The sequence below is a fragment of the Pectinophora gossypiella genome, chromosome 11 (genome assembly GCF_024362695.1).
Source record: "Pectinophora gossypiella chromosome 11, ilPecGoss1.1, whole genome shotgun sequence".
In the NCBI taxonomy this organism is placed as follows: Eukaryota; Metazoa; Arthropoda; class Insecta; order Lepidoptera; family Gelechiidae; genus Pectinophora; species Pectinophora gossypiella.
The window spans coordinates 1,080,205-1,106,906 of record NC_065414.1 but is presented as its reverse complement, the minus strand read 5'-3'; the positions used below and the strand labels follow the sequence as shown (position 1 = coordinate 1,106,906).

Genomic DNA, 26,702 nt, shown 5'->3' with positions numbered 1-26,702 from the left:
GTCGTGTACTAGGTTCAAGATAAATTATGAAATTCTGATTACTAAATAAAGACACATCTAAAACTAACGAAAAACATTTTCTTTTTTCTATTAAACTTATTTATGAATTTTAATCAAGAAAAACGTAATAATAAGTCCGACATTTTGTCACGTTTTTCTATGACGTCACAGAGTGTTTTTCATACAAATTCCATAGTAATTTCGTGTTTTGACGTTTAGTAAAAAGTAACTGATTTGACTAGTTGGAAACTAGCCTATTACCTATGTAAAATAGATTACATCACTTGTGTAAAGTTTTCTGAAGTAAAATCAAATTAACGTACTGATGCAATACTGATGGTCGCTTTCAACCTGGATGTGTATACCTGCCTATCAATTAATGTACCTATGTATTGATTTCCCTTTTGTGGTTACATTAATCCTCTTTAAGTATTATGTCAGTGGTGCTCAACATAACAGGCGTTAAAGATATTTTTTAAAGTCAGTGTACCATTTGTATCTGTTATTTTACAAATAATTAATCTTCAAGCACCTTTTATTAAACAGATTTATTGCACTACGAAGTGGATTACTTGTTTTATCTGCCATAATAAGATTATCAAGGGTCCCAATAAAATACTTCGTAAAGTTTTCACATTGTAAGAATAAAACAATAAAAATATATTAAAAATAACAATACAAGTAACTTTCCTTTACTATAAATACCGTAACCTACCTGACTATATTTATTCCAAAGGTTGACTACCCCTTCTTAATTCAATTAGACTGGACGCTGTCGATACTCGAATTAAGTAGAATGAAAGCCGGTTCACCGCACTATTACCCACTTTTAGTAGCAAAAAATACTCAAATGTATTAAATACCGCGTCTTTGTAACACGGATATCAGTTTTCCATAGTTTGTGGAGGAAGTTAAGTAACAGTTAAGAATGACTGTTTATTCGTATATTTTCGGTGTGATTATAGCGTTTGTGTCTTATGTGGTGTATCAGAAATATACTAATGGTTATACTAGTATTATAGTCCAGCCTCATAAAAGATATGATTATGTTATAGGTGAGTGTTATAATTATGTACATGGTAATATTAATATGTTATTTAAATATTTATTTTATAGGTCTTTTTAAGCGCCTGCATAAATAAACATAAGTATATACTTACTTGTGTAACAAGGGGATGATACCTGCTACATTATAGTACACACTATTCCTCTCTGCGGGTTGCAGCGCCGCCGCAGCGTACTGTAACACCCACGCCTGAAACAATATACTCACTTTAAAATTCTTTCAAACGTAGTAATTGCTATAAACTTTATAGTAGGCGCAGGGACAGCGGGTTGCGTGCTAGCCGCGCGGCTTTCAGAGAACCCAAGGACCAAAGTGTTGCTCTTAGAAGCTGGTGATCACATGGGATATTTCACCAAGATACCGCTAACTCCAACTGCTGCTCAGCTCGGGCCAAATGACTGGTCTGTCAGGACCACGCCACAGAAGTACTCGTCGTTTGGACTCTGGGATCAGGTATGTTTAGATTTAGAATGTCATACTGACAAAATTTTACAGTTTGGTTGGCAAAGCTGAAAACCACCAGAAAACAATTGACAGCCACATACAGACATACCTACCTAATAAAGTATCTTATAGAGTTTTGTTCAAGTAAGTTTAACACTCTACTAACAAGAACTCTATCAGTCTGTTACGCTTTCACGCCAAAACTGATTTTGATTTTTGATTTGAAACGATTTTGATGAAATTTTGTACAGAGATAGATTAAGCCTTAGGAAACAACATATGATAGTTTTTATAGTATTTAAGGGTGAAATAAACTGAAAACCACCTTTTTTTCTAATCCATTCTATTAATTTATCATTCCGATATATGCATAAATAGATTATATTTTTTCCTCACCATTAATTGAAGAGCTACGCTCTTTTCGGTGTAGCATTCTTCGTGCTACTTTTTTAAGGAAATATAGGACAGTAGTTTCCCTGCCTACCTTTCTCCCCGCAGTTCTCTGTCTGACGCGAGTGTGATGGCACCCAGAGTAGTCTATATCAAAGCCGTACTAGGACTCCTGTCCTCCGCCTCTAAATAGTACTGATAGTTACTGCTGCCCTCTGTCAGGTTCCAGGTTACAGTCCCTGTGACATGCCTCTTCCGTCCTGCATTGCCGTAACGAAGGCTTTAATAGTAAAAAACTACTACTACTACTTCCAGACACAAATTCTACCTCGAGGCAAAGGACTGGGAGGTTCCGGTCAAATCAACTTCCTGCTCCACGGTCTGGGTCTTCCTCGAGACTACGACAACTGGGTCAGACGAGGATTCGAAGGATGGACATTGAAAGACTTGCGGCCTTACTTCGTGAAGGCGTTTGGCAGTGTCAGGAGTGAATTTGATACTAAACATTGTTCTCTGGATGGATATTGTCCTGGGGCAAAGGTAAGTTTGAAAAAAATAAAAATCTTTGTATGTCAATGTTTAAATGTCAATTTATAAGCCTTTTGAGGAGCTCAGTGGCGCAGCGGTAAACGCGCTCGGTCTGCGATTGTTGAAGTTAAGCAACTTTCGCAAAGGCCGGTCATAGGATGGGTGACCACAAAAAAAAGTTTTCATCTCGAGCTCCTCCATGCTTCGGAAGGCACGTTAAGCCGTTGGTCCCGGCTACATTAGCAGTCGTTAATAACCACCAATCCGCACTGGGCCCGCGTGGTGGTTTAAGGCCCGATCTCCCTATCCATCCATAGGGAAGGCCCGTGCCCCAGCAGTGGGGACGTTAATGGGCTGATGATGATGAAGCCTTTTGTGATCATAAATTGGTCCTACACGGAGTTACACTATATGCCCTGCCTGTCTTCGCTAATCTGACACTCAGGCCCACTGGCAAAATGGACTGTTCATATGTTTGTTTAGCCTTGTTCAGCCTCGGTGATCCAGTGGCTTAGCGTTGGCGGAATCCCGGTGAGGACACATCACAAAATCACTTTGTAATCCCTAGTTTGGTTAGGACATTATAGGCTGATCACCTGATTGTCCAAGAAGTAAGATGATCCGTGCTCCGGAAGGCAAGTTAAGCCGTTGGTCCCGGTTACTACTTACTGATGTAAGTAAGTCCGGCGTCTCTGAACCGGCGTGCGTGTATGAAGCGATTGATGAATGTGGAGGAAGCAAGAGAAGTGTGTCAGGATCGAAGCAAATGGAATTCTACAGTCTCTGCTTACCCCGGTGGGAAATAGGCGTGAGTTTATAATAATACCCTCCGAAAGAGGAGATAAACTAAAGTTTAAAAATAATAATAATAATAATGTAAGTAAGTAGTCGTTACATGAGCCATGTCAGGGGCCTTTGGTGGCTCAATAATAAATATATACTCAATATACTCAATAATAATAACCCTGACACCAGGGTGGATGAGTTAGGTAATTCACCTCACAACCCACACGATAGAGGAAGAGCCTAGGCAAAGGCCTCCTTTCCTCCTTCCAGCCTTCACCGTTTTCGGTGAATTGGCGGTCTGTCCGGTAAGTATCAAAATCACCGGACTATGATCATAGTTTGTATGAGGTTTTCTAGCTGTGTCATATCGCTATCGGCCCACTAGGGTCGATTAATTATTTCATATATAATGCTCTCGTACGACACCCTGGGCCGAGGTCTTAAATTTTCTACCTATTGAGAGCTTTCAGCGCTCCCCATTTGTCCGGTCAAGTATAATACCATCAAAAGCAAACCTGCCATAAGTCACGTCAAAAAACCCCTGTGGATATTGTGTTCATTTTACTGTAAAAAATGTAATTGCTATAAAATTCTTCACAGGCAACTGTTTATCTTTACAGGCCGTCATGAACTTGAAACAAGATGAGGAAAATAATGAACTACAAAAAGTATTCAAAGAAGCTTCTAGAATTTTATCTGATAAGCAGACTGTCTTCAGGAAGGCGACAGCAACAATCAAAAATGGCGTAAGACACGTCGCCTTCGACGCGTATTTAAAGCCTGCGTTAAATAGAAAGAATTTACACGTTATGTTGAAAACTCAAGCGGTTTCGGTGAGTAAAAAGGGTCCTTTTCATCTCTTCAGCATCACTCCGTTTTAACAGGGTAACCTAACCTGGAGATTTGACAGGTCCGGTTTTTTACAGAAGCGACTGCCTGTCTGATATTGCAACCCGCGAAGGGAAACCAGCCCAATACAGGTTAGGTGACATACCTCCGAAAATGCATTTTTTAGGAATGTGGGTTTCCTCACGATGTTTTCCTTCACCGCTGAGCACGTGATAATCATTTATGAACCAAACATGAATTCGAAAACAAATTCGACAATCATTTCTTTAAATACGACAATCAATTTCAAACTTTGGGGCAAACATATTATGCTGAGTCGTTTTACCTTTTCAAATAAATGCACACTATCTCACACAACACTTTGGAATTTTTTTTTTCCTTTTGTGTAAATGTTTATAGCCTATAAGTGTTATTTTCAATGTTATGTTTTTGTTTTGTGTGCTGTTTGTTTGAATAAACGTTTTCTCTCTCTCTCTCTCTCTCTCTCTCTCTCTCTCTCAATTCATACTTAGGCTTATGCTGGATTCGAACCTGCGACCTTAAAGTGAGAGGCAAGCGTTCTCTGAACTGGGCTACCACGGTTCAATTAAAGAAATATCAATAAAGAATGATAAAAACTGTGATATAATTTTCAGCTCTTGACATAAACCGTCTCGAATTACTACTAATTAATGTCTCGAATACAACAGCACGTCACATTGCAGATACGTTTTGAAAACAAGACTGCTTCATCAGTGTACGTACTCCAGAATCATCGTGACCTCAACAATATATTCGTTGATAAGGAGATTATATTATCAGCTGGTTCCATAAAGACTCCTCAGCTCTTGATGCTGTCTGGTATTGGCCCAAGAGAGTTGGTTAACAGGTAAAAGTTTTTTATAATTAACAGAACAGCCTCCACGGTCTATTGGTTAGAGAGTTGGGCTTGCGATCTGGGGGTCTCGGTTCGATTCCCCATGGAGACATTGTCGAAATCACTTTGTGAGACTGTCGTTTGTTTGGCTAGGACACTGCAGGCGTAATACTTCGATCAAAGGTTGAATCTGCCAAAAAAATACATTGATAATATTATGTTCTTAAATCATCTATGTAGTTACCTACCATCAAATATAATCCTCTCAAATGACGCCTTGACCCGAAGTCCGCGCTCATCAAGGCACTCTCGAGCCTGTTGTCTTAAATTTTGTACCCATTTGTCTGGGAAAGTAGTTAATGCCCTCAGAGACAAATGCGACAAAGTCACCATAAGAAAACCCCTGTCCCTAGATAACTTCACTTTACTCAAAAAATCGTAATTGCTATAAATATCTTCACAGGCGCAATGACAACTACCTATGCTCCCGGCCACTACACACACGATATCTTCTTCTTTTTCTAATCCTTTTATCCTCTGGTGGGATGTAGGACTGGAATAACAGATTTCCACTCCTCGCGACCTTTTACAGCCTCTGTAGCTTGCTCCCATGACATGCCGAGTTATCAACTCTCGGTCAACCGAGCCTCGCCTTTGCGTTTTCTACGCGCACACTAGGTCAGAGCTCGTCGAGACGGGTGTTCCACAGGTCTTCTAAGGACATGACCAATCCACCGCCATTTCCGTGTGCGAATATCAGCCTCAGTCAATCTCCACAATAATGTTTGTAATAGTTTAAGACCAGCTATGTTGTTTCTTTTTTTTAAGATGAAAGTTGTGTTCACTTGTAATTGGCTTACACATAAGTACTGTTTTACTTTGTTTAATCAAGTCCTAACTAAATGTTTTAATGTGCATAGCTGTAAGTGATCCATTAATAAATTAATAAATAAATAAAGATCTTTAATATTTAGAGATTGCTACCTTAGCAATAAGGCCGCCTGTTGTAATACAAAATTTAATTATAATACTATTTTTTTATGTGATTTAAGTGCAATAAAGAGTTTTTGTATTGTATTGTATTGTATTTGCCGTAAGCATTTATTAACAAACACATACACGAAACATAAACACGGCGATTCTACTATACTGCCGTGTCATACGAATCTCTGCTATCTCAAAAAATGCTGTTTTGAGTAAATCGCCTTTAAAGTTTTTTTCAGTTAATCGTCTTTATAGTTCGTATTAAGTGAAATATCTGTCATCAAAATATCAGAAAATATTCTAAAAAGTACTCTGAATAACAGGCACTTTTGATTTTTTTGTTTATTATAATAGTTTTTATTTAAATCGAGTTTAAGAGTTGTGCATGACCACTCTTCCATAGAGATGTGGTCACGCGGTCTGTGCTATATTAAGTTAGCAGAGTTTGGCACATGCAGCCGGTTTGTCATTATAACTTTAATCTATCTATGCTAATTATTAGTTGTAAGAGATGAGCGTTATAAGCTTTCTATAAGGACTGCTTTTTGGAGATGCCCGGGTTGAGTAGAGTAAGTGAAATGGATACAAGGAAAATATTTATATTAAGTACTTAGTTTAATTTTGATATCTGAAAAATTGGAAATATTAATGTACAAGTTGGGAATTCCTTTTTTCTACCCTGACATACTTTTATGCTTCGTACACATGCATCAATCAGCAATCAGGAGCTCAGAATTATGTAATTTTATGATTTTAAATAAAATAATCTAAAATACAATTAATGTTTAGAAATATTGTGTGAAATATACAATGAAAAAAAAGTGCATGTTTGCAATCATCAATCACAACGCCATAGCTTAAAAATTTTTTAGGCACAACCTTCGGATCGATTAATTCCTCCTAACAATTTTCATTACTCTGAAATCATCGACACACATGCACTACCCCTTACTAAAAACATCTGTTAAACCCTTACTAAATTCAACCATCCTCAAGGCCAGCACACCACACCCCCTTGGAAACACCTTCCAGTAGTTCGTCGCAAACAAAATAATGTTTTCGTGTCCAAGAGTCTGCATTGTCGTACCTTCCCACGACTTATTTACTCTTTCTCCACACAATCTGCTAGACTGCATAACTCCCCCTCTCCCGAAAACTTGTCTGCTATGCAAGCTCGAACTGTACCACACACGATGGAAGTTTACACCGGCTCGAAATACACCCGCTGCTCTTTTTGCAGCCACAAGCGTAGAAGAGTCAATCAAGACGATCATTGTTGAAAATGGATCTCCACTCTTAACAAGAATGTACAAGAATGGATCCTGTGAAGTTTGTACCTCAGAGTAGGAATTTGGTTTTCTATTGCGAGGGACAACCCTCGAAGAAAGTAGAAAATAAAACTATAAAAACTGGCCTCCTCCGCATCCTTCGTCATCATGCCTCAAAACACAGCATCATATTATTTCACCCTTGAGACAAACGTCTCAATAAACAGAACCAACGTTCTTGAAAACAACAATCACCACAGCTAGCCCGGGCATGCAAATAGCCTCCTGCACATCCACAGCAAAAACCTCGTCAACAGTAGGTACCTTCATTATTTAGATCGCCCTCTAAACATCTATGGGACTTATTCCACATATCAATCCCGAAGATGTTCAGAAGATGGTCTTAAAATTGAAAGTACTGCCAAAAAAGCTTTTAGCTTACGATCATATGTACAGACTATGGATGTGGAAACCAATCGTAAAGGATTATTTTTCGAGAAAGGCAGTTTCACTGAATGAAAAGTTTGTATTTTCAGGAAAAGGTAAACAGATATACCGTACTTCGTGGCATAAAGGCAAAGCAGGCTGAAAAGTCCACAATACAGCATCAGCATTCTGTCTCTGTATTGAACTGAACAACCCTTGCAACCACAAGAACTTGGCTTTGAATTGTGACAATTATACCTTACAAAAGAAAAATATAGTTCTCTTCGTGGCCATGATGTGATCAATCAACTCGTCCTCACTTGTGACTGCAGAATACACAAAGCTCTTGCACCTGGAACCAAGGTACACCCTCATGGCAGCTGATACAGTTCTCGGTTGCACAGCGAACTCTTGAATTCTCGAGAGTAAAAGAGATTGACGATCTGACAGATTATTACAAAAATCGACAACACAGACCATCAGTCCACAAAACCTGAATCCGTTACGCGACAAACCACAAAAACCGCTTCCAAGGGGGTATAATATACCTAGAACCCTTGAAGAAGCCGAACCCAGCAAAGGTTCAACAAATGTTTTCCAAAAAATCGCATTCGGCGAACTAGAATCATCTAGAAACAAAAGCAATAAACAAAATAACCCTGTGCTCATGAACTATTTACGATTGTGATGCTGCAATTGATGATCAAAACTAAAAATAATATTAATAGCGATGATGTTATCGCTTGCTCAGTTATGAAAATCCAGGGTTACATCTATTGCGATTCTTTATTCAACAAGAAAAAGTCACAAGACCTTATCATCCTTATCACATTTGAGTTTGCTTTCTCACAATAAACAGTTTTCCAGCTCATTATAGTATCCTTCCATTGCTGGTTCTTGCAAAACTCGATCCTTTGACCAACGGTCCCAGGTAGTATCACTGTTCTAAAGAAGTTTCCCATTCTTATTCAAACCAAAAAATATTTCCCCTTTATGCCTGGTTCAAAGCATTTTGGGTCCTCGACTTCTCTCTCAGATGCAGGAAGTATTTCCTCCCTGGGCGCCGGGTTTGCAAGTACAAAGAATGTCGCGAATCGCTAGGATCACCTTGGTCGTAGTCACGCCTATCTATTGTAACTTCTAGTTAGATGAGTTAGGCGTGACCCACATGCAAAAAAATCAAGTTAGCAGACTTTGTCAACCTCTGTATCTCCAAAAGTATCAATAAATTTTAAAATGTTTTTACTGAACTATGTAAACCATAGGATATAAACCCCTTTTGCACTGGTTATTCGTAACTCGACTATTTTAAGATAGCAGACTTGTGCGTGACACGGCAGTATAAGTTACGTTAAAAAAAAGAACTATGTAACTACTTACGGTTCGCAGGTTGCGCATAAGGCTAGTTGCAGACAACAAACACGTGGGCAGGAATCTACACGACCACATGAACATCCCGGTGTACGTCAGCATCCGGAGGCCTATCAGCATCACCCTCGCCAAGGTGTTCAGCTTCACCACCGTCTGGGACTACCTGTGGAACAGTCGCGGTGAGTGGTAGGTCGGGGAATTTACGCTACTATCGTGTGGGTTGTGAGGTGGACAACCAACTTCAATAACTCTGGCTCATGTATTATTAATCATGATAATTAAGTATGTTAATATGTAGACTTGTGCTCGTTCTTGTATTATATTGCTTGTCTTTGTCCAAGTCCAACTGGGAAAATGTATGAGTGTGTCTGTCTGTTTGTTTGTTCCTCTTTCGGCAAAACCGAGCGATGAAATGACGCGATTTTTTAAGTGTAGATCAAGTGTAGATAGTTGAAGGGATGGAGAGTGATATAGGCTACGTATCGTCTCTTTCTAAACCCCCACACTTCCCTAAAACGGGGGGGTGGAAGTATGGTATGGAGCATTCCACAATTTGCAAGGTAGGAAACTAAAAATTGGTATGCGTACTATTTTTGACTAACGGAAAATTCGCGCATCATTTTTCTTTTAGATATCTGCCCCCAACCCCTTCAAAGAGGGTGTAAAATTGTATATGGGACTTTTCGCAATTTTGAAGGTAGGAAGCTAAAAACTGGTACATCAGGAAAGGGGAGCAGTCTTATATTATAATATTATAATATCACTCACACACATCGCGCACACTAACCTAATCGTAGTGGTTATAGGTACTCATCAACCTCCTTGCACTAACCAACTACACACACTGGCTCCACTTTTAGCTTCCTTTTATCTTTTTTCCGAATACTTATTGCATTATAACTGCCACCACACTGTCCGAGTACCTTTATTGTTCTTTTTTTTGTCAAGCTACCTGCGTTTCGCCGATAATGGGCAAGGGTTGAAAATTAGTGTTGCCCTCTGGGAAAATAATCGGTGAACGCCATTTTATTGGCATATATGATCGGAGCTGTGCGCTGACTTTTTTCGGTGGACTGCGGCGCTATTTACATTTATTGTATTTTAAATTAAAATGATGTTTCATTCTAGAAGTAATTTGTCGGCGCTGCAATAGCTCCGGCGTGGGTTTATTGTTTGTTGCTTGATGGTGGATGGAATCACTTCAATGAAAGCTTCGTCTTGAGGGGGATTGTTTATTGTCTTGTTGATGGTAAGTAATTACATTTTGTGTTGTGCGCGTACGCGATAGTTACATTGTTATATTAGTTAGTTGGTCGTTAAGTGCGTGACGCGGAGATAGATCGTAGAGAGAGAGCGAATTGAAAGAAGACCGGGACCGGGACCGGAACTTCATCGGTGTTGCCGTTTTTCAGTATTATGGTGCGTTCACGTTGGCGTGAACATACTCGGGGCCCGGTTATGGGAGCAGCGGGCAGAGGCGCGTAAGGGCTCGTCGCACGCAGCCTCTCGTTGTATTGATGTCCGCCACACGAGCTATGCCGTCTGCACCGGGGTATAGTTGCTTGATTCGTCCGAGACGCCAGCACAGCGGGGGCACGTTGTCTTCTTGGATGATAACGAGATCTCCGATTTTCAAATTGTTATGATTTTCTTTCCATTTTGTCCTTTGTTGGAGCTCAGCGATATAATCGTGCTGCCATCTTCTCCAGAATGACTGACGTAGCATTTCCAACCTCTTGTACCGTGATTGTATGGTGCGCGACGTGTCTTCGGGTATTGCAGGTGATGGTAGTGACGTCATCGGCCGGCCAATCAAGAAGTGACCTGGGGTGAGAGGAAGGAAATCTTGAGGGGAGGAAGATAGAGGATAGAGGGGACGGCTGTTCATTGTAGCCTCAACCTGCGCGAATAGCGTAGTCAACTCTTCGAAGGTTAAGTTAGCGAGCCCCAATACGCGTTTAATATGATGCTTAGCTGACTTAATGCCAGCTTCCGCTAACCCAGAGAAATGAGGAGCATAGGCAGGATGGAAATTGAATTTGATACCTTCATTCGCTGCAAAATCGGACAGATTGTTCACGTTATCATTAATGAATTTATTGATTTCTTTGGCGGCGGCTACGAAATTCCTGCCGTTATCAGAAAACACTTCCAGTGGCTTACCTCGCCGCGATATAAAGCGCCTAAAAGATAGAATGAATGCCTCCATGGAGAGATCGCTAACTGCCTCCAAATGTACGCATTTGTAGCGGAAACAAATGAACAAACAAAGGTAGCATTTTGTAGTGCGAGCGCCGCGCCCCTTCTTGTTGAGTATTGTAAATGGACCCGCGTAGTCCATGCCTATGGTTTGGAAGGCCGGTGCAGGTGTGACGCGCTGCGCGGGCAGGTCGGCCATGCGCGGCGCCAGCGGCGCGGGCCGCAGGCGGCGGCACGCCACGCAGGCGCGCGCCACGGCGCGAGCTAGACGACGCCCACTGGTGGGCCACACGTACTCCCGGACCGTGCTCAGCATGAGGGCCGGCCCGGCGTGCAGCAGGCGGAGGTGCTCGAACTGGAAGATTAATTTAGTGAGATGGTGATTGGAGTCTAGGATGGCAGGATGCTTTTTAGTAAAGCTGTAAAGAGAAGAATCGAGCCTACCACCCACTCGCATGACTCCCTCTTTATCTAAAAAAGGCGTGAGGGATAGAAGATTGTTTTTAGAACTTATAGATTGCTGATTAGATAGAGCAGAATATTCCTTAGGAAAGGATTGCATTTGTGCGTGCCTGAGAAGAATAGAAAACGACTTCTGCAGCTCCTCGACGTTCAGAGGTCCTTTAATTTTTGAAGATGGGTGCTTAAGATTGTGCACGAACCTGAGAACGTAGGCGTAAGTACGCTTTAGCTTGCTGAAACGAGAGAAGTTTATAAACGACACGAAAGGATCGTCGACTTGCGTCGGTAACGAGATGTTCATCGAAGGTAAGTGATTGTAGTCATAGTTATTATTGTTTTTTATTGTACTTTTTATTGTATTTGTTTCAGGATAATTGGAGATCGAATGGGAGTCGTCCGTAAGTACGGGATCGTCTGCTGTCGTCGCAGGAAGAGTGGAGATTGGAGTAGAATCGTCCGTGAGTACGGGATTATCGGCTGACGTCGTGGATAGGATTTTCATCTCAGGTAAGTGGTTAATATTGTTTTTTGTTGCAGGTACCGGCCACAGGGATTGATCGAGCGCGAGGAAGGAGGGACCAGACCACCACATGCTGAGATTAGGTAGCTTCTCAGCGGAGACACCACGTGAGATGAAGTCAGCCGGATTGCTGGAGGTAGGTACGTGTTGCCACGAAGACAAGTTAGTATGTTCTAGTATTTCTACAGTTTTATTTGCGACGAAGGGTTTTAACTTGCTCGGGCTGCTGTGGAGCCATGCCAGTACCACAGTAGAATCTGTCCAGTGTGTACAAGAGGAGATAGGGCATCGTAGAGACTCCAGTACTGTTTTTGTGAGATTAGCAGAGAGCAGTGCACCTAGTAGTTCCAGTTTAGGTATAGTGAGCGGCGGTTTAGTTGGCGCCACTCGGGACTTAGCGCATAGTAGATTGACTGTGATATTACCCTGTTTATCCGTGGATCGCTGATAAACACACGCGCCATAGGCAAGCATGGAGGCGTCACAGAATGAATGAAGCTCAATCTGGATTGGATCGTCGCATAGGACTCTGCGTGGTATGGTCATGTTCGATAGGGATGGGAGGCTAGAACTGATCTTGTGCCATTCTTTTTGCAGGTCATGTGGGACGGGTTCGTCCCAGTCCAGTCCACGCCGCCACAGCTGCTGCATTAGCATTTTAGGCTGGACGGTGCAAGGTGAGAGGAGCCCTAACGGATCGAAAATTCTGAAAGATGTAGATAATATATGTCGTTTAGTGATAACATTGCTACTAGAGCAAGGAGGCTCAATAGTGAAGTGAATATCGTCAGTTTCAGGATCCCAACCTAGGCCGAGAGCACTAGAAGCGTCGCTCAAGCTTAACTTTTCTTGTAGGTTGACATTTGAAGCTGGAAAGATGTCCGGTGCATTTGAACGAAATTTACGTAGGTTAAAGCAACCAGATTTCAGTACTGCGGTAGTATTATTGAGTATATAGAGCAGGTCCGCCTTCGAATCAGCGCCTGTTAGAAGATCGTCGCAATATAAATCTTTCTGCACAATTTCTTTTATAGTGTGGTCTGTGCATTGCTCGCCCAGTTGCCACAAACACTTAGTGCTCAGGTAACTCGCACTAGCAAACCCGTAGGTGACGGTATTGAGCCTAAGTGTCCTAATAGGCTGGTCCTCATTCTCTCTCCACAATATGAGTTGGAGATTTCGATCGTCCTCATGTACTAGGACCTGGCGAAAGAACTTGTCTATGTCGCCCGCCAAGACGAATTTATGATGGCGAAATCTCAAGAGGATAGCAAATAAGGAGTCTTGTACCTGTGGGCCTATAAGTTGTATATCGTTAAGAGAAACGCCTGTCGTAGTAGGAGCTGAACCATTGAAGACCACTCTTAGCTTAGTGGACTCGCTCTGCTCGCGGAGCACAGCATGGTGGCACAGGAAGTAACTAGGTTCCGGCCGCTGTACTGGAGACTCGGAACAGTGCCCCAAAGCTTTGTACTCTGTAATGAAGTCGACATAAGATTGTTTTAGTTGTGGATTTTTACGGAATCGTTTCTCCAGTGATAGAAATCGTTTTCTAGCGAGGTGATAGGAATCGCCGAGACTGTCTGGCGTATCTTTCAAGGGCAATCGCACGCAGAAACGGCCGTCCTCTGCTCGAGTAAGATTGGATAGAAAGTGCCGTTCACACTCTTTCTCACTCTCATTAAGAAGCGGGCGTTTAGGCAGCTCTTCTAGCTCCCAGAATTTAGACATTTTACTATCGAGATCGTCAGACAGATTAGTACTAAAATTACACTGTAGATTTTCAGGTGGAGCACAGCCAAGGAGGATAGGACCGGATACGAGCCAGCCAAGCTGTGAACTTCTCAAAATTGGTAAGTTAGGACCAAGTGATTTTTGTTCTCGGCCTATAATGTCCCAGAAAAGATCTGCACCTATTAACAAATCAATGGGAAGAGACTGACAGAATTGTGGATCTGCTAATAGAATTTTAGGGGGCAGATTAAAGTGTTTAAGATCAATTGAAGACTTGGGTATGTTCCCAGTAAGCTTGGATAATACATTGCATGTCAGAGTAGCCGTATAGTTGGTATGAAGAGATTGTAAACGTACAATACATCTTTCTGATACAATGTTGCATGGAGTATTTCCTATACCCATCACCTTGATAGGATTTGTTGGTAGGCAATGAAGACCCAATTTATCCTGAAGGGACTTTGTCATAAATGTAGATTGACTACCACTGTCAAGAAGACATCGCACTGTTTCAACTCGATTATTGGATGGATTGTGTACCTTGATGAGCGCCGTGGACAGCATAACGTGGCTGACAGGCTGAGCTGAAAAGTTGACAGCAACATCCATAGTGTCAACGTCGCTGGAGATCGCCGGCTGAGCCGAGACAGTTGACGAAGCAGGCTGTGAAGAAACCGAGTGCAGGAGAGAGTTATGGCGTTTGTTGCACTCGCGACATGGGCCGCTCTTACATTGAGGAAGTCTGTGACCTTTCTTGAGACAATTAGGACAAAGATTGCGTTTTTTAGCTTCAGAATATCGCTGTTCTGGAGATTTAGCCAAGAAGGATGGACATGTGTAGATACTATGATCCCCACTACAGAAATTACAAACCCATTTGATTCTGATGTCATTGCTGTTTGTGGTAGAATTAGCCACTTGAGTTGTACAAGAAAAAGACTTGGTTTGAGAACGCTCTTGTTTATAATTATTGTTAAAATTTGATTTAAAATTATTATTTGAATTGGATGTGGGCCTTTTAAATGGTTCATTTTTGTTTTGGTTATAATTAGCCAGCACATCTGCACGGTTTTGTAAAAATTTATTAAATTGTTGAAGAGATGGCATGTCACTTAGAGAATTTTTATATTCTTCCCAACGGAAACTTGTTTGACTATCCAACTTCATAGATATCATATGAATGATGAGCGTATCCCATTGTTCGGTGGGTTGTCCCAAGCTAGACAGAGCGCGGAGATCCTTATTGACATGATCTATAATTGACCGCAGATTGTTTTCAGTGACACGTTGTATAGACTCAATATTAAATAAAGAATTAAGATGGTTGTTTATTAGGAAGCATTTATTGTCATATCTCCCTACTAGAAGCTCCCATGCTTTAATATAGTTGTCTGTGGAGACTTCTAAATTGGCAGTTATGCGAGCTGCTTCTCCCACAAGGTAGGAGTTTAAATAGTGAAATTTGTGTATAGGCAGCAAGCGATCGTTCTCATGGATGAGAGATTTGTAAGTGTCTCTAAATTCGAGCCACTTGGAGTAGTTTCCATCAAACTTGGAAATTTCTATTATTGGTAACTTGAACGCGGGTATGGTCTGAGATTCATGAGGAGACTGACTCTGGTCTGGGGCACTATTACTATTTGCATCATGAAAATATTGTTTAGAATGCTTTTCTAAAATTGTAAGTGCACAAGCTATAGACTGAGTGAACTCTGACTCAGTAGTGTCCCTCTCATCAACGTATGTTCACGCCAACGTGAACGCACCATAATACTGAAAAACGGCAACACCGATGAAGTTCCGGTCCCGGTCCCGGTCTTCTTTCAATTCGCTCTCTCTCTACGATCTATCTCCGCGTCACGCACTTAACGACCAACTAACTAATATAACAATGTAACTATCGCGTACGCGCACAACACAAAATGTAATTACTTACCATCAACAAGACAATAAACAATCCCCCTCAAGACGAAGCTTTCATTGAAGTGATTCCATCCACCATCAAGCAACAAACAATAAACCCACGCCGGAGCTATTGCAGCGCCGACATTTTGGCGACCGTGACAGGACCGGAACTTCATCGGTGTTGCCGTTTTTCAGTATTATGGTGCGTTGTGTCGGCGCTGCAATAGCTCCGGCGTGGGTTTATTGTTTGTTGCTTGATGGTGGATGGAATCACTTCAATGAAAGCTTCGTCTTGAGGGGGATTGTTTATTGTCTTGTTGATGGTAAGTAATTACATTTTGTGTTGTGCGCGTACGCGATAGTTACATTGTTATATTAGTTAGTTGGTCGTTAAGTGCGTGACGCGGAGATAGATCGTAGAGAGAGAGCGAATTGAAAGAAGACCGGGACCGGGACCGGAACTTCATCGGTGTTGCCGTTTTTCAGTATTATGGTGCGTTCACGTTGGCGTGAACATACTCGGGGCCCGGTTATGGGAGCAGCGGGCAGAGGCGCGTAAGGGCTCGTCGCACGCAGCCTCTCGTTGTATTGATGTCCGCCACACGAGCTATGCCGTCTGCACCGGGGTATAGTTGCTTGATTCGTCCGAGACGCCAGCACAGCGGGGGCACGTTGTCTTCTTGGATGATAACGAGATCTCCGATTTTCAAATTGTTATGATTTTCTTTCCATTTTGTCCTTTGTTGGAGCTCAGCGATATAATCGTGCTGCCATCTTCTCCAGAATGACTGACGTAGCATTTCCAACCTCTTGTACCGTGATTGTATGGTGCGCGACGTGTCTTCGGGTATTGCAGGTGATGGTAGTGACGTCATCGGCCGGCCAATCAAGAAGTGACCTGGGGTGAGAGGAAGGAAATCTTGAGGGGAGGAAGATAGAGGATAGAGGGGACGGCTGTTCATTGTAGCCTCAACCTGCGCGAATAGCGTAGTCAACTCTTCGAAGGTTAAGTTAGCGAGCCCCAATACGCGTTTAATATGATGCTTAGCTGACTTAATGCCAGCTTCCGCTAACCCAGAGAAATGAGGAGCATAGGCAGGATGGAAATTGAATTTGATACCTTCATTCGCTGCAAAATCGGACAGATTGTTCACGTTATCATTAATGAATTTATTGATTTCTTTGGCGGCGGCTACGAAATTCCTGCCGTTATCAGAAAACACTTCCAGTGGCTTACCTCGCCGCGATATAAAGCGCCTAAAAGATAGAATGAATGCCTCCATGGAGAGATCGCTAACTGCCTCCAAATGTACGCATTTGTAGCGGAAACAAATGAACAAACAAAGGTAGCATTTTGTAGTGCGAGCGCCGCGCCCCTTCTTGTTGAGTATTGTAAATGGACCCGCGTAGTCCATGCCTATGGTTTGGAAGGCCGGTGCAGGTGTGACGCGCTGCGCGGGCAGGTCGGCCATGCGCGGCGCCAGCGGCGCGGGCCGCAGGCGGCGGCACGCCACGCAGTGTTGCCGTTTTTCAGTATTATGGTGCGTTCACGTTGGCCTTGAGTTGTACAAGAAAAAGACTTGGTTTGAGAACGCTCTTGTTTATAATTATTGTTAAAATTTGATTTAAAATTATTATTTGAATTGGATGTGGGCCTTTTAAATGGTTCATTTTTGTTTTGGTTATAATTAGCCAGCACATCTGCACGGTTTTGTAAAAATTTATTAAATTGTTGAAGAGATGGCATGTCACTTAGAGAATTTTTATATTCTTCCCAACGGAAACTTGTTTGACTATCCAACTTCATAGATATCATATGAATGATGAGCGTATCCCATTGTTCGGTGGGTTGTCCCAAGCTAGACAGAGCGCGGAGATCCTTATTGACATGATCTATAATTGACCGCAGATTGTTTTCAGTGACACGTTGTATAGACTCAATATTAAATAAAGAATTAAGATGGTTGTTTATTAGGAAGCATTTATTGTCATATCTCCCTACTAGAAGCTCCCATGCTTTAATATAGTTGTCTGTGGAGACTTCTAAATTGGCAGTTATGCGAGCTGCTTCTCCCACAAGGTAGGAGTTTAAATAGTGAAATTTGTGTATAGGCAGCAAGCGATCGTTCTCATGGATGAGAGATTTGTAAGTGTCTCTAAATTCGAGCCACTTGGAGTAGTTTCCATCAAACTTGGAAATTTCTATTATTGGTAACTTGAACGCGGGTATGGTCTGAGATTCATGAGGAGACTGACTCTGGTCTGGGGCACTATTACTATTTGCATCATGAAAATATTGTTTAGAATGCTTTTCTAAAATTGTAAGTGCACAAGCTATAGACTGAGTGAACTCTGACTCAGTAGTGTCCCTCTCATCAACCTCAGCGGCTAGATTGTCAACATCAAGTATTTCTATCTGATCTTGCAGCGAATCAAAGTCAATTGAAAGTGATTTAATTTTGTCTGCCTTTAGTTTGAGCTCGTTTACTTGAACATCGGTGAGGATAGGTACTGCACTTATTAATTGTAAATAATTTTTGAATTTGGTGAGACGAGACCGGATAGTACCTCGTTTGACTTTCAAGGTTTTTATGTCATTCATCTTTGTAGATTATAGAATTTAAATGCAGCACAATGTTCAAATAAAACTGGCGAGCACAGTAATAATGGAAAGATCTTACTTGAGCTCCTCCTTTCTCTAAGTGTAGCAGTTACCAGCACGTAGTCAGCGTCAGCGAAGATGGAGAGGCACGGCGCGTGCGACGTGAAGCGTCGAGGCCGGCACGACGCGAGCGGAGGCCGCGTGACACGCAGGCGGAGGCACGGGGCTCGCTGGCGGGCACAGGCCACAAGAATGGGCACGGGCACCTCTTGCGCTGGAATAGTCGGCCCGAGGCGGGGTATATAACGTGCAAAACAAGGCAGTGCAAAGGCCTACACTCGGGAGGGGGCGCAAACAAAAATAAACACACAAAACCCAAAATTACGTTAATGAAACTGTAACTCGTGCAAGTGCAAAAAATGTTATGAAAAGGCGTGCTTTTGCAATAAAAACAGCTTAAATCCTTATAGAAAGATAATTATAGTAGTGTATTGTAGAATTGTAGATAGAATTATTAGTTGAAAAATGGAAAAATGTTAGAACGAAATTTACCTAAATGTCAAACCACACTAACGGGCAAAAATTGTTGAACATTCACTTGTTTTGGTTAGTAAAATGCTTTTAGATTAGTCGATATAGCACTGTAGTATTGTTTTCTAATTAGATAGTCCACTTTAAAATAGCTAGAAGCGCAAAAACTGGTAAAATACCAAAATGGAGCACGCGGTCGGGGATAGGTATAGTTCGTTGACCTTACGCGCTTATTGCCTTCCAGAGTTGTAACTGCGAATTGCACAGGTTAGAGGTTACAACGAGTGGATAGATTAGGACAAAAGGATTGGAAACTTAGCTTTGATTGGCCGGGGAGCGTCCTCGTGGAATCCCAGGCTGCAGATTCTTGAATTTTTTCACGGTCGCCAAAATGTCGGCGCTGCAATAGCTCCGGCGTGGGTTTATTGTTTGTTGCTTGATGGTGGATGGAATCACTTCAATGAAAGCTTCGTCTTGAGGGGGATTGTTTATTGTCTTGTTGATGGTAAGTAATTACATTTTGTGTTGTGCGCGTACGCGATAGTTACATTGTTATATTAGTTAGTTGGTCGTTAAGTGCGTGACGCGGAGATAGATCGTAGAGAGAGAGCGAATTGAAAGAAGACCGGGACCGGGACCGGAACTTCATCGGTGTTGCCGTTTTTCAGTATTATGGTGCGTTCACGTTGGCGTGAACATAATTGTACCTATATGTTTCTCGTGGTTTCTCCGAAATAAACGTTTTATTAGGTGCTATTTATATCTCTTTTTATAGAATAAAGAAAAGAATGGAAAATGTTTTTATTTTTCACATCTTGGGCGTATGGAATCCCGGACTTTTTGAAGGCGTGGGAGGGGTCGAAGGCAACACGCAGAGACCCCTTAAAAGATTTTAATCTAAAGAAGATGATATACCAATCGGCGATTATCCCTGTGTGTATTAAATAATTATATGTAAGTAAGTTTAAGTAGTATGTATCTATGTACATATATACCGCGATGTCCGTGGCCTCACTCGGCAGGGCCCGCAGAATACCAGCATCGTGGCTCACGCCGCGACTTATGCTGAGCAAGGTCCTTTTATTCCGGACTCCACCGCAGATGATCGGGCCGTCAGTGCATTGCATTTATATTACTTTGTTTTATTATTATTGTTTTTATGTATTTGGTTTGTTTTTCTTTTTGTTTTGCTATTTTTTTTTGTTTGTGTACTTATTGATTTCCGTGTGGTTTCTGTCCTGTGTTAAATGTAATGTACCTGTCTGTCTGTGTCTGTGGTGTCCGGAAGTAATAAATGTTTCTTTCTTTCTTTCTTTCTTTATTATGGAAGTACACCCAAACAACCAGGTTCGCGTAGGACTATTGCAGATTAAGGAAAAAATCATACTGGTTTGAGATGTTAGCGGATCGGGATTCAGGGTTATGGGGATCTATGGCGCCTATCTAGCTGACGCTACAGGACGGCAAGGCAGCAACATGGTTGTAAGCAGCTCAGGGTGTCGATAGGTGTACACCGCTTTCTGCGCGGCGGTTTACCCTTTGTTGGGTACTAATATTAGGCAGCCAAATTTCTAAATTATGTAATAGTTTTTTAATGAATGTCTAGGGCCCTATGCCGAGGATTTTCGTGCAGCTTCTTTTCCCCGGCGATACACGTTGCCGCTGCAGTCCTTTTAGCCGGGTGAGGCGTTCGTTATGTTAATAATGACGATTCAAAGTGTAACTATGTTACCTACTGAATATAAAGATATTTTTGGATTTAAGTTTAAATTATTAAGTAGATTTCGATTCCCAATAACAATACCATTTGTAAACAGGTTTGTTCTCGTTCCCGCCCGTGGCAGGAGTGGAGTTCCAGGACACATCAGCTCTCATGCTCTTCTCGATGGGAACAGCCAGTGAGAGGTTACTCAGAGATTTGTCCAACTATCACCCGCAGGTATGCCTTAAATTTTACACTAAAACTTGAATAAACTAAACATAAAACATAATATAGCATCAGCCTGTAACCTGACAGAGGGTAACAGTAATTGTCAGCACTATTCAGAGGCGGAGGACAAGAGTCCTAATACGGCTTTGCAATAGACGCTACTTGCTTGCTTGCTTGCTTACTTTGGACGCTATCCCATTCGCGTCAGACAGATACCTGAGGAGGGGAAGGCAAGAAGGAAACTACTGCCTATTTTTCTCTTCTTTTTCTATCGTGAGAATTGTGAAGTGAATTACCAACCCCATCAACACTGGCGTCAGGGCTATTACTGAGCCGCCATAGGCCCCTGACATGACTCACGTAACGACTTACATCAGTAAGTATTAACCGGGACCAACGGGTTAACGTGTCTTCCGAAGCATGGAACTTTTTACTTTTGGGACAATCAGGTGATCAGCCTGTAATGTCCTAACCAAACTAGGGATCACAAAGTGATTTTTGTGATTTGTCCCCACCGGGATTCGAACCCGGGACCTCCGGATCGTGAGGACAACGCTCAACCACTGGACCACGGAGGCCTTTTTTCTCCATCTCACTCTTTTTTTTCGTCTGAAAAAATTGCATGAAAATGCTACATTGACAGGAGTGTGGCTCCTAAATTAATGATAAATGTTGGTAAAATAAATAAACGTTATGTAGTCTCTCAGTCTACCTTAACATTCCCGTCATCAGGTATTCCGCGACACGTTTCCATTCCACAACGACACCAGCAAAGAAGGGTTCATGTTCCTAGCCACCTGCCTGCAGCCTCGTAGCAGAGGGACTGTCACTCTGAGAGATTCCAGTACCTCTATACCGCCAGTGGTGGACCCTAACTACTTGCATCACTACTCGGATGTTAAATGTATGGTGAGAGGTATGGATATATTTACATAATTCTACACTTTTATCAAATCATAATAATATAAAGTCCATATTTCATTGACGGAATTATCAAAAATGGCTTCTCTATCTGTCAAATCAAATCAACACATAAAATTAGGTAGTTTCGTAGGTCAAAGTTAAATTATGAAATTCTGAATATCTGCAAGCTACGTACCTATTGAAGTTCTGATGGTCGCGGGAAAACGCTGGATGCGGGCAGCAGAAGATCGGTCATTGTGGCGAGCCTTGGGGGCCTGTGTCCAGCAATCCGGGCTAAACATTTTGCCTCTTCCCTTGATGTGAACAGCAAAGAAGTGGAACTTTCTGCCGTCGTATGTTTTTCCCACTCGTTATAATCTGGGAGTCTTCAAGGCTAGAGTGAATAGACACATATTAGACCACATCGTCACATAACATCAGGTGGATTTGCGGTCAAACGCAAGCCTATTAAAAAAAGCAGTGGACGATTTCCGGCTGATGATAATGATGATGATGATGACGTACCTATTATTCCAGCAATGCGTCGAGCTGAACTGATGGTAGCCACGCAGCCCTTCAAAGACATCGGAGCCAGGATCCACTGGCCACGACCTGAACGGTGCCTCTCGCTCTGGAACTACACTAAGGTGGATCAGACTGGTATACAGCCGAAGCGAAAGAGGAAGTAAGATTAGATTTTCGTATTTAATCTAGGAAAGTTAAGTTTCGCAATATTTATTCACCTATAAATTAAGTATTTAAGGCCTCAACAGTAAGTTTTCCAAATAATTAATAATATATGAGAGACAACGGTTCCGGGTCTATCCACCTTTCTCAGACTTAAACAACTGCATCCCGACTATTCCCGATAGACCTCTCAGGGAAGCGAAACCCAAAGAAAAACCAAATTAACCTAAGAGCCCAACTGATGAGAATAAGATACAATTATTATTACATTAATTCTATTTTTTATTCTTAAATTAATATTTTTCTCAGACTCAAACAACTGCACCTCGACCGACCTCTCAGGGAGGTGAAACCCAAAGAGAAATCAAGTAAACCTAAGAGTCCGCCTGACGAGTACTTGGAGTGCCTGGTGAGAGAAGTGGCGGTGACTGGTCATCACGCAGCCGGGACCTGCGCTGGTGGCAGCGTCGTTGATGATCAACTCAGGTAATTCTGATGTTTTTATCTTTCGTGGAGTACCGCAAGACCTGTAATCCTATTTTGTAACTTTTAGCAGTTTTTGTAACACGTAACATTTCCGAAATTTATTCTACAAATCACGAATTCTAAATTTAAATTTGGAGCATTAAATATGAATTTGAAAACCCTGTAAAATGACAAATTATCTTTTATTTTTTTAAAAGAAAACAGCCAAATATACCAACGACAAAAGGTGGCCATTGAACTAAATAAGATTTAAAATAGCCCAATGGGGTCGGACAACGCCAACAGCAGTCTGCGCAATAAAAAACTTTGCTTATAACAGATAAAATGTGTTTAAATAACTATCGCGGTGGTTATCATAATAATAATAGTTTATACCATTGCGTAATACAGTCGTTCACAAGTCGAAGCGGCCATGAACATTTTAATTCCCTCTAATTGTCGCTAGATGTCGCTGTTCCGTCTGCTACATTTTCTACATCGCGGTGTTAAGATTTGTTCGACGTTTAATCAGGGTCGAGGTGCGCCCGAGTTCCAATAAGACCTTACTTCATAGGATCATTTCTATAGTAAGCTCTTCAAACGAGATTCACACTATGTGAGATTCCACAAGCTGCGTTGATGAGATGTGGCGCGGCGCCCTGAGCGTGAGACTGGCGGTGGTAGCTTACCACCAGCCATCGATGATCGTTCGCTTCCCTATGCGAGTGGGGGAGAGTGGGGCGTTGTCGCTATCTGAGCAGTTTTTTTAAACTTTTATTACAAACTGTTGAGCGATCATGGCACTCACTGGAAGTGGGGAAAACCGTTATATTGTTAATACTGAGACTGTCGTTCCAGTTCCAACAACAAGAAAATCACATTGGTAAATCACCGTGACTTTGTCACCTCGCTCGATCACTCAGGTCACTAAAATACGAAATGGAATTCGTTATTCATTCATTCCAACGTTACACTACACAATACGCCTAATTCGAATTATTATTTTTGGCACAAGACAGATATAAAAATTATAAAACAAAATACCTACTACACAATTTATATCCGCTTCCAATCCAGAGTACGAAGTAGTATAATCGATAATATAATAGTAGAATTTTTAATACCGATTTAATCGATATTTAAATTATTTAGGGATTATCGGGCAACACTAGGGCTTTTTGGCGGGAACGGGACAGTTGCTTTCTTCATTGAATAATCTAAATAATTAATACGAAGTAGTGTTTTGTGGTTAATGATCGCATTAAGTTAGTTGGAAGACATTCGCAAGTCGACGGGGAAGAAGCAAATACTCCTATCTTACACAGACCTAACTTTACAGGAGGAGGAAAAAACTGAATAACTTTTTTGTTAATAATTATAGCGCGACGTCATGTTCTGAAGGTAGTTTTGTTATTTCAAGAGACATTTTTTTAAACTAATATTAATATACTATATATAGAGGAATTAAAGTTAATGTAAGTTAGAGCCTATTGGTTTCTGTGTTGGGTCGAAAGTTTTGACGTTAGACGGTTTTTCCACTTGCAATTAATCCTTCAAATTCCTATTGTTTGACTATTTCTCTTTGTAAACTATTCACTGTAGCTTCAAAAACCTATTAATAATTAAAAAAAACAATAACTATAAAACTAACGTAAATTATACATTGTTTTGTAAGATAGGATGTATTGCTTTGAATGAATTTCAAATTATGTTCAAGTTAGGAGATATTATAAAGCAATGCCGCAACATTGAACTAGTAAATATTTAACTGTAAACTATTATAAAGCATGCAATATAATAACAAATAATCGTATTTTTTAAAAAAATACTGAAACGACAGCTTTTTTAAAGAAAGTGCTACGCTTAGCATTTTTAATGAAAATAAACTTTGATCTTAAACAAGGTTTAACAAATTATTTATTGATCATGATAAAGTAGGCACCTTCGTTTTTTTTAATTGACATTTAAAAAAAATATCAATATAGTACGAATTATATATTTATTATTAAGTCAATAATCAACTGAGATCAACAAGTAGGTACTTATTAAAATTATTATCAATAGCCCGGTCAATAAAGGGGTTGTAGAGTATGTGGGAGGAATCCTATGATTTTTCTTCAGGAATGTGTTCCGGAACACATTCCTGAATGTGTCCTTATTTATGGAGTTAACATAGTAAAAATTCCCACGTTTACATGGTGTCATTTCCGTAACTTAATGTTTACCAAACCATACAAAAATATAAAATATCGATATTTTTGTATGGTATTGGTCGTTCGATTTGCTTCTCACTTTTTATTCTAAATTCCTCTCCAAAATTAAAACTGTGGGATTTTTTTTGACAAAAAGATAATTATAAATAACCCAGTTATCCAATATCAAATAATTAACTTTTCAAACAATTTTTATTAATAACTGTCTTTAAAAAAATGTTTTGTGTTGCGGAATGGGTGTAGGTCAGAGATACCAATTTTGAGTTTTTCGCTGATATCTCAAAAACGATGTGTCCTAGAGAAAATAACTTTATATTAATTTAAAGAACATTAAATTGTCTACAAATTTGATAATATAATATTTTTTTTCGCCCGTTTTCGAGCGTAGGAAAAAAATAATTTAATATTGAAAAGTGTCAGTGATCGAATCACCCCAAAAATTAGATCTTGGGTCCATCATCTCTTATTTTTGAAACAAAGACACATTTCGTGCCATGCCCATTGCCCATCATCATCCATCGACCTCCATCATCTTCCATTAAACAAAAAGACTCATGCTTGATTCTGAAGATAGGAGCTATTATCGATTAAAACATGAGATAGGAGTTATTTATTTCTGTAGAAAGGAGATATTTTTATAAAAAATATTGCAACATATAAAATCTTTATTTTAAGAGCTATTTCTATTCATCGAAAATCACCCTAAAAGTAGGAAATATACAACGGAGATCTTGCCAGCCAACGTAAAATTAAATTTCGCAACGAACTACATCAAAAAGTCGATTTGCCTAAAAATGTAAGATAGGAGTATTTGCTTCTTCCCCGTCGAAGTGTTATTATATCGGAGTATTCAATAAACAAAGTGTATCTACCTATTTTCGCTTCGTGCCAAGAAGCCGCTTCATAACTCGAAAGTTTATGCGGACTTTGGAGTTAACTCGTTTGGGGTTCGGAGTAGGAGTCTACTGCGAGGGTGGGGCTTAGGTTTCATCATTCATCACCTTTCATCATTTCATTAATCATCAAGAAAAAAAATACGTAAGACATGGCTGTATGGGCATAGTTCCCTTTGCCTTACCCTTCGGGATAAACCAAAACAAAAAAAAATAGGCAACACTAGTACGAAGTCCAAACACAAGTCCCTTTATCAATTATTTTTCTTTTCAGAGTAAAATCGGTATCGCGTGTTCGTATTATGGATGCAAGTGTGCTGCCGTCTCCTCTATCACTGTATCCTAATTCTGTGCTGATTGCCATGGCAGAGCGAGCGGCCGACCTCATAAAACATGCCAATATTCACTAGACTAATAAATATATTTGTTGAGGACTTCATGAGTTTCAATTAAACTTTCTTGGACCATTCGTCGCTAACTGACGTAAGTATCTGAAATTTTTGACGAATCTGATTTGCACCTTTTGTTATTGTCTAATATAATCTAGCCTACAAGATTCTTTCCATTTTTCGCGGTCCTGTGCGGTCCCGTGAGTCCTGTGTGTCCTGTGTGTCCTGTGCGGTTCTATGTGTCCTGTGCGGTCCTGTGTGTCCTGTGCGGTCCTGTGTGGTCCTGTGTTGTTATTGTCTA

General features: G+C 40.9%; 4 protein-coding genes and 1 non-coding gene across 5 annotated transcripts in view; 2 read left to right on the top strand and 3 right to left on the bottom strand.

Annotated features, from left to right (window-relative positions):
- LOC126370736 (uncharacterized) overlaps nucleotides 1-9,108 on the bottom strand; it is a 303,349-nt gene extending 294,241 nt beyond the window's left edge. Inside the window, exons 1-2 of the mRNA XM_050015768.1 lie at nucleotides 8,978-9,108; nucleotides 1,161-1,255 (exon numbers count right to left, since the gene is read on the bottom strand). The gene's annotated coding sequence lies outside the window, so the exon portion shown is untranslated. The remainder of the gene's footprint in view (nucleotides 1-1,160; nucleotides 1,256-8,977) is intronic.
- Nucleotides 894-26,446, top strand: LOC126370672 (neither inactivation nor afterpotential protein G). Its single transcript, XM_050015662.1, has 11 exons — nucleotides 894-1,055; nucleotides 1,317-1,519; nucleotides 2,216-2,440; nucleotides 3,835-4,047; nucleotides 4,768-4,931; nucleotides 8,987-9,147; nucleotides 20,739-20,860; nucleotides 21,584-21,767; nucleotides 22,292-22,439; nucleotides 22,751-22,927; nucleotides 26,287-26,446. The coding sequence occupies exons 1-11, from the start codon at nucleotides 929-931 to the stop codon at nucleotides 26,420-26,422; spliced, it is 1,860 nt and encodes a 619-aa protein (XP_049871619.1). The 5' UTR covers nucleotides 894-928; the 3' UTR covers nucleotides 26,423-26,446.
- Nucleotides 10,236-13,511, bottom strand: LOC126370664 (uncharacterized). The gene has a single exon (XM_050015639.1). The coding sequence runs from the start codon at nucleotides 12,804-12,806 to the stop codon at nucleotides 10,425-10,427; it is 2,382 nt and encodes a 793-aa protein (XP_049871596.1). The 5' UTR covers nucleotides 12,807-13,511; the 3' UTR covers nucleotides 10,236-10,424.
- LOC126370727 (uncharacterized) lies at nucleotides 16,134-17,235 on the bottom strand. The gene has a single exon (XM_050015754.1). It carries the CDS (start codon nucleotides 17,201-17,203, stop codon nucleotides 16,319-16,321), a length of 885 nt encoding a protein of 294 aa, XP_049871711.1. The 5' UTR covers nucleotides 17,204-17,235; the 3' UTR covers nucleotides 16,134-16,318.
- Nucleotides 23,464-23,668, top strand: LOC126371048 (small nucleolar RNA U3). Its single transcript, XR_007566942.1, has one exon. It is a non-coding gene; the product is annotated as a small nucleolar RNA U3 (small nucleolar RNA).
- Nucleotides 26,447-26,702: the final 256 nt, after the last annotated feature.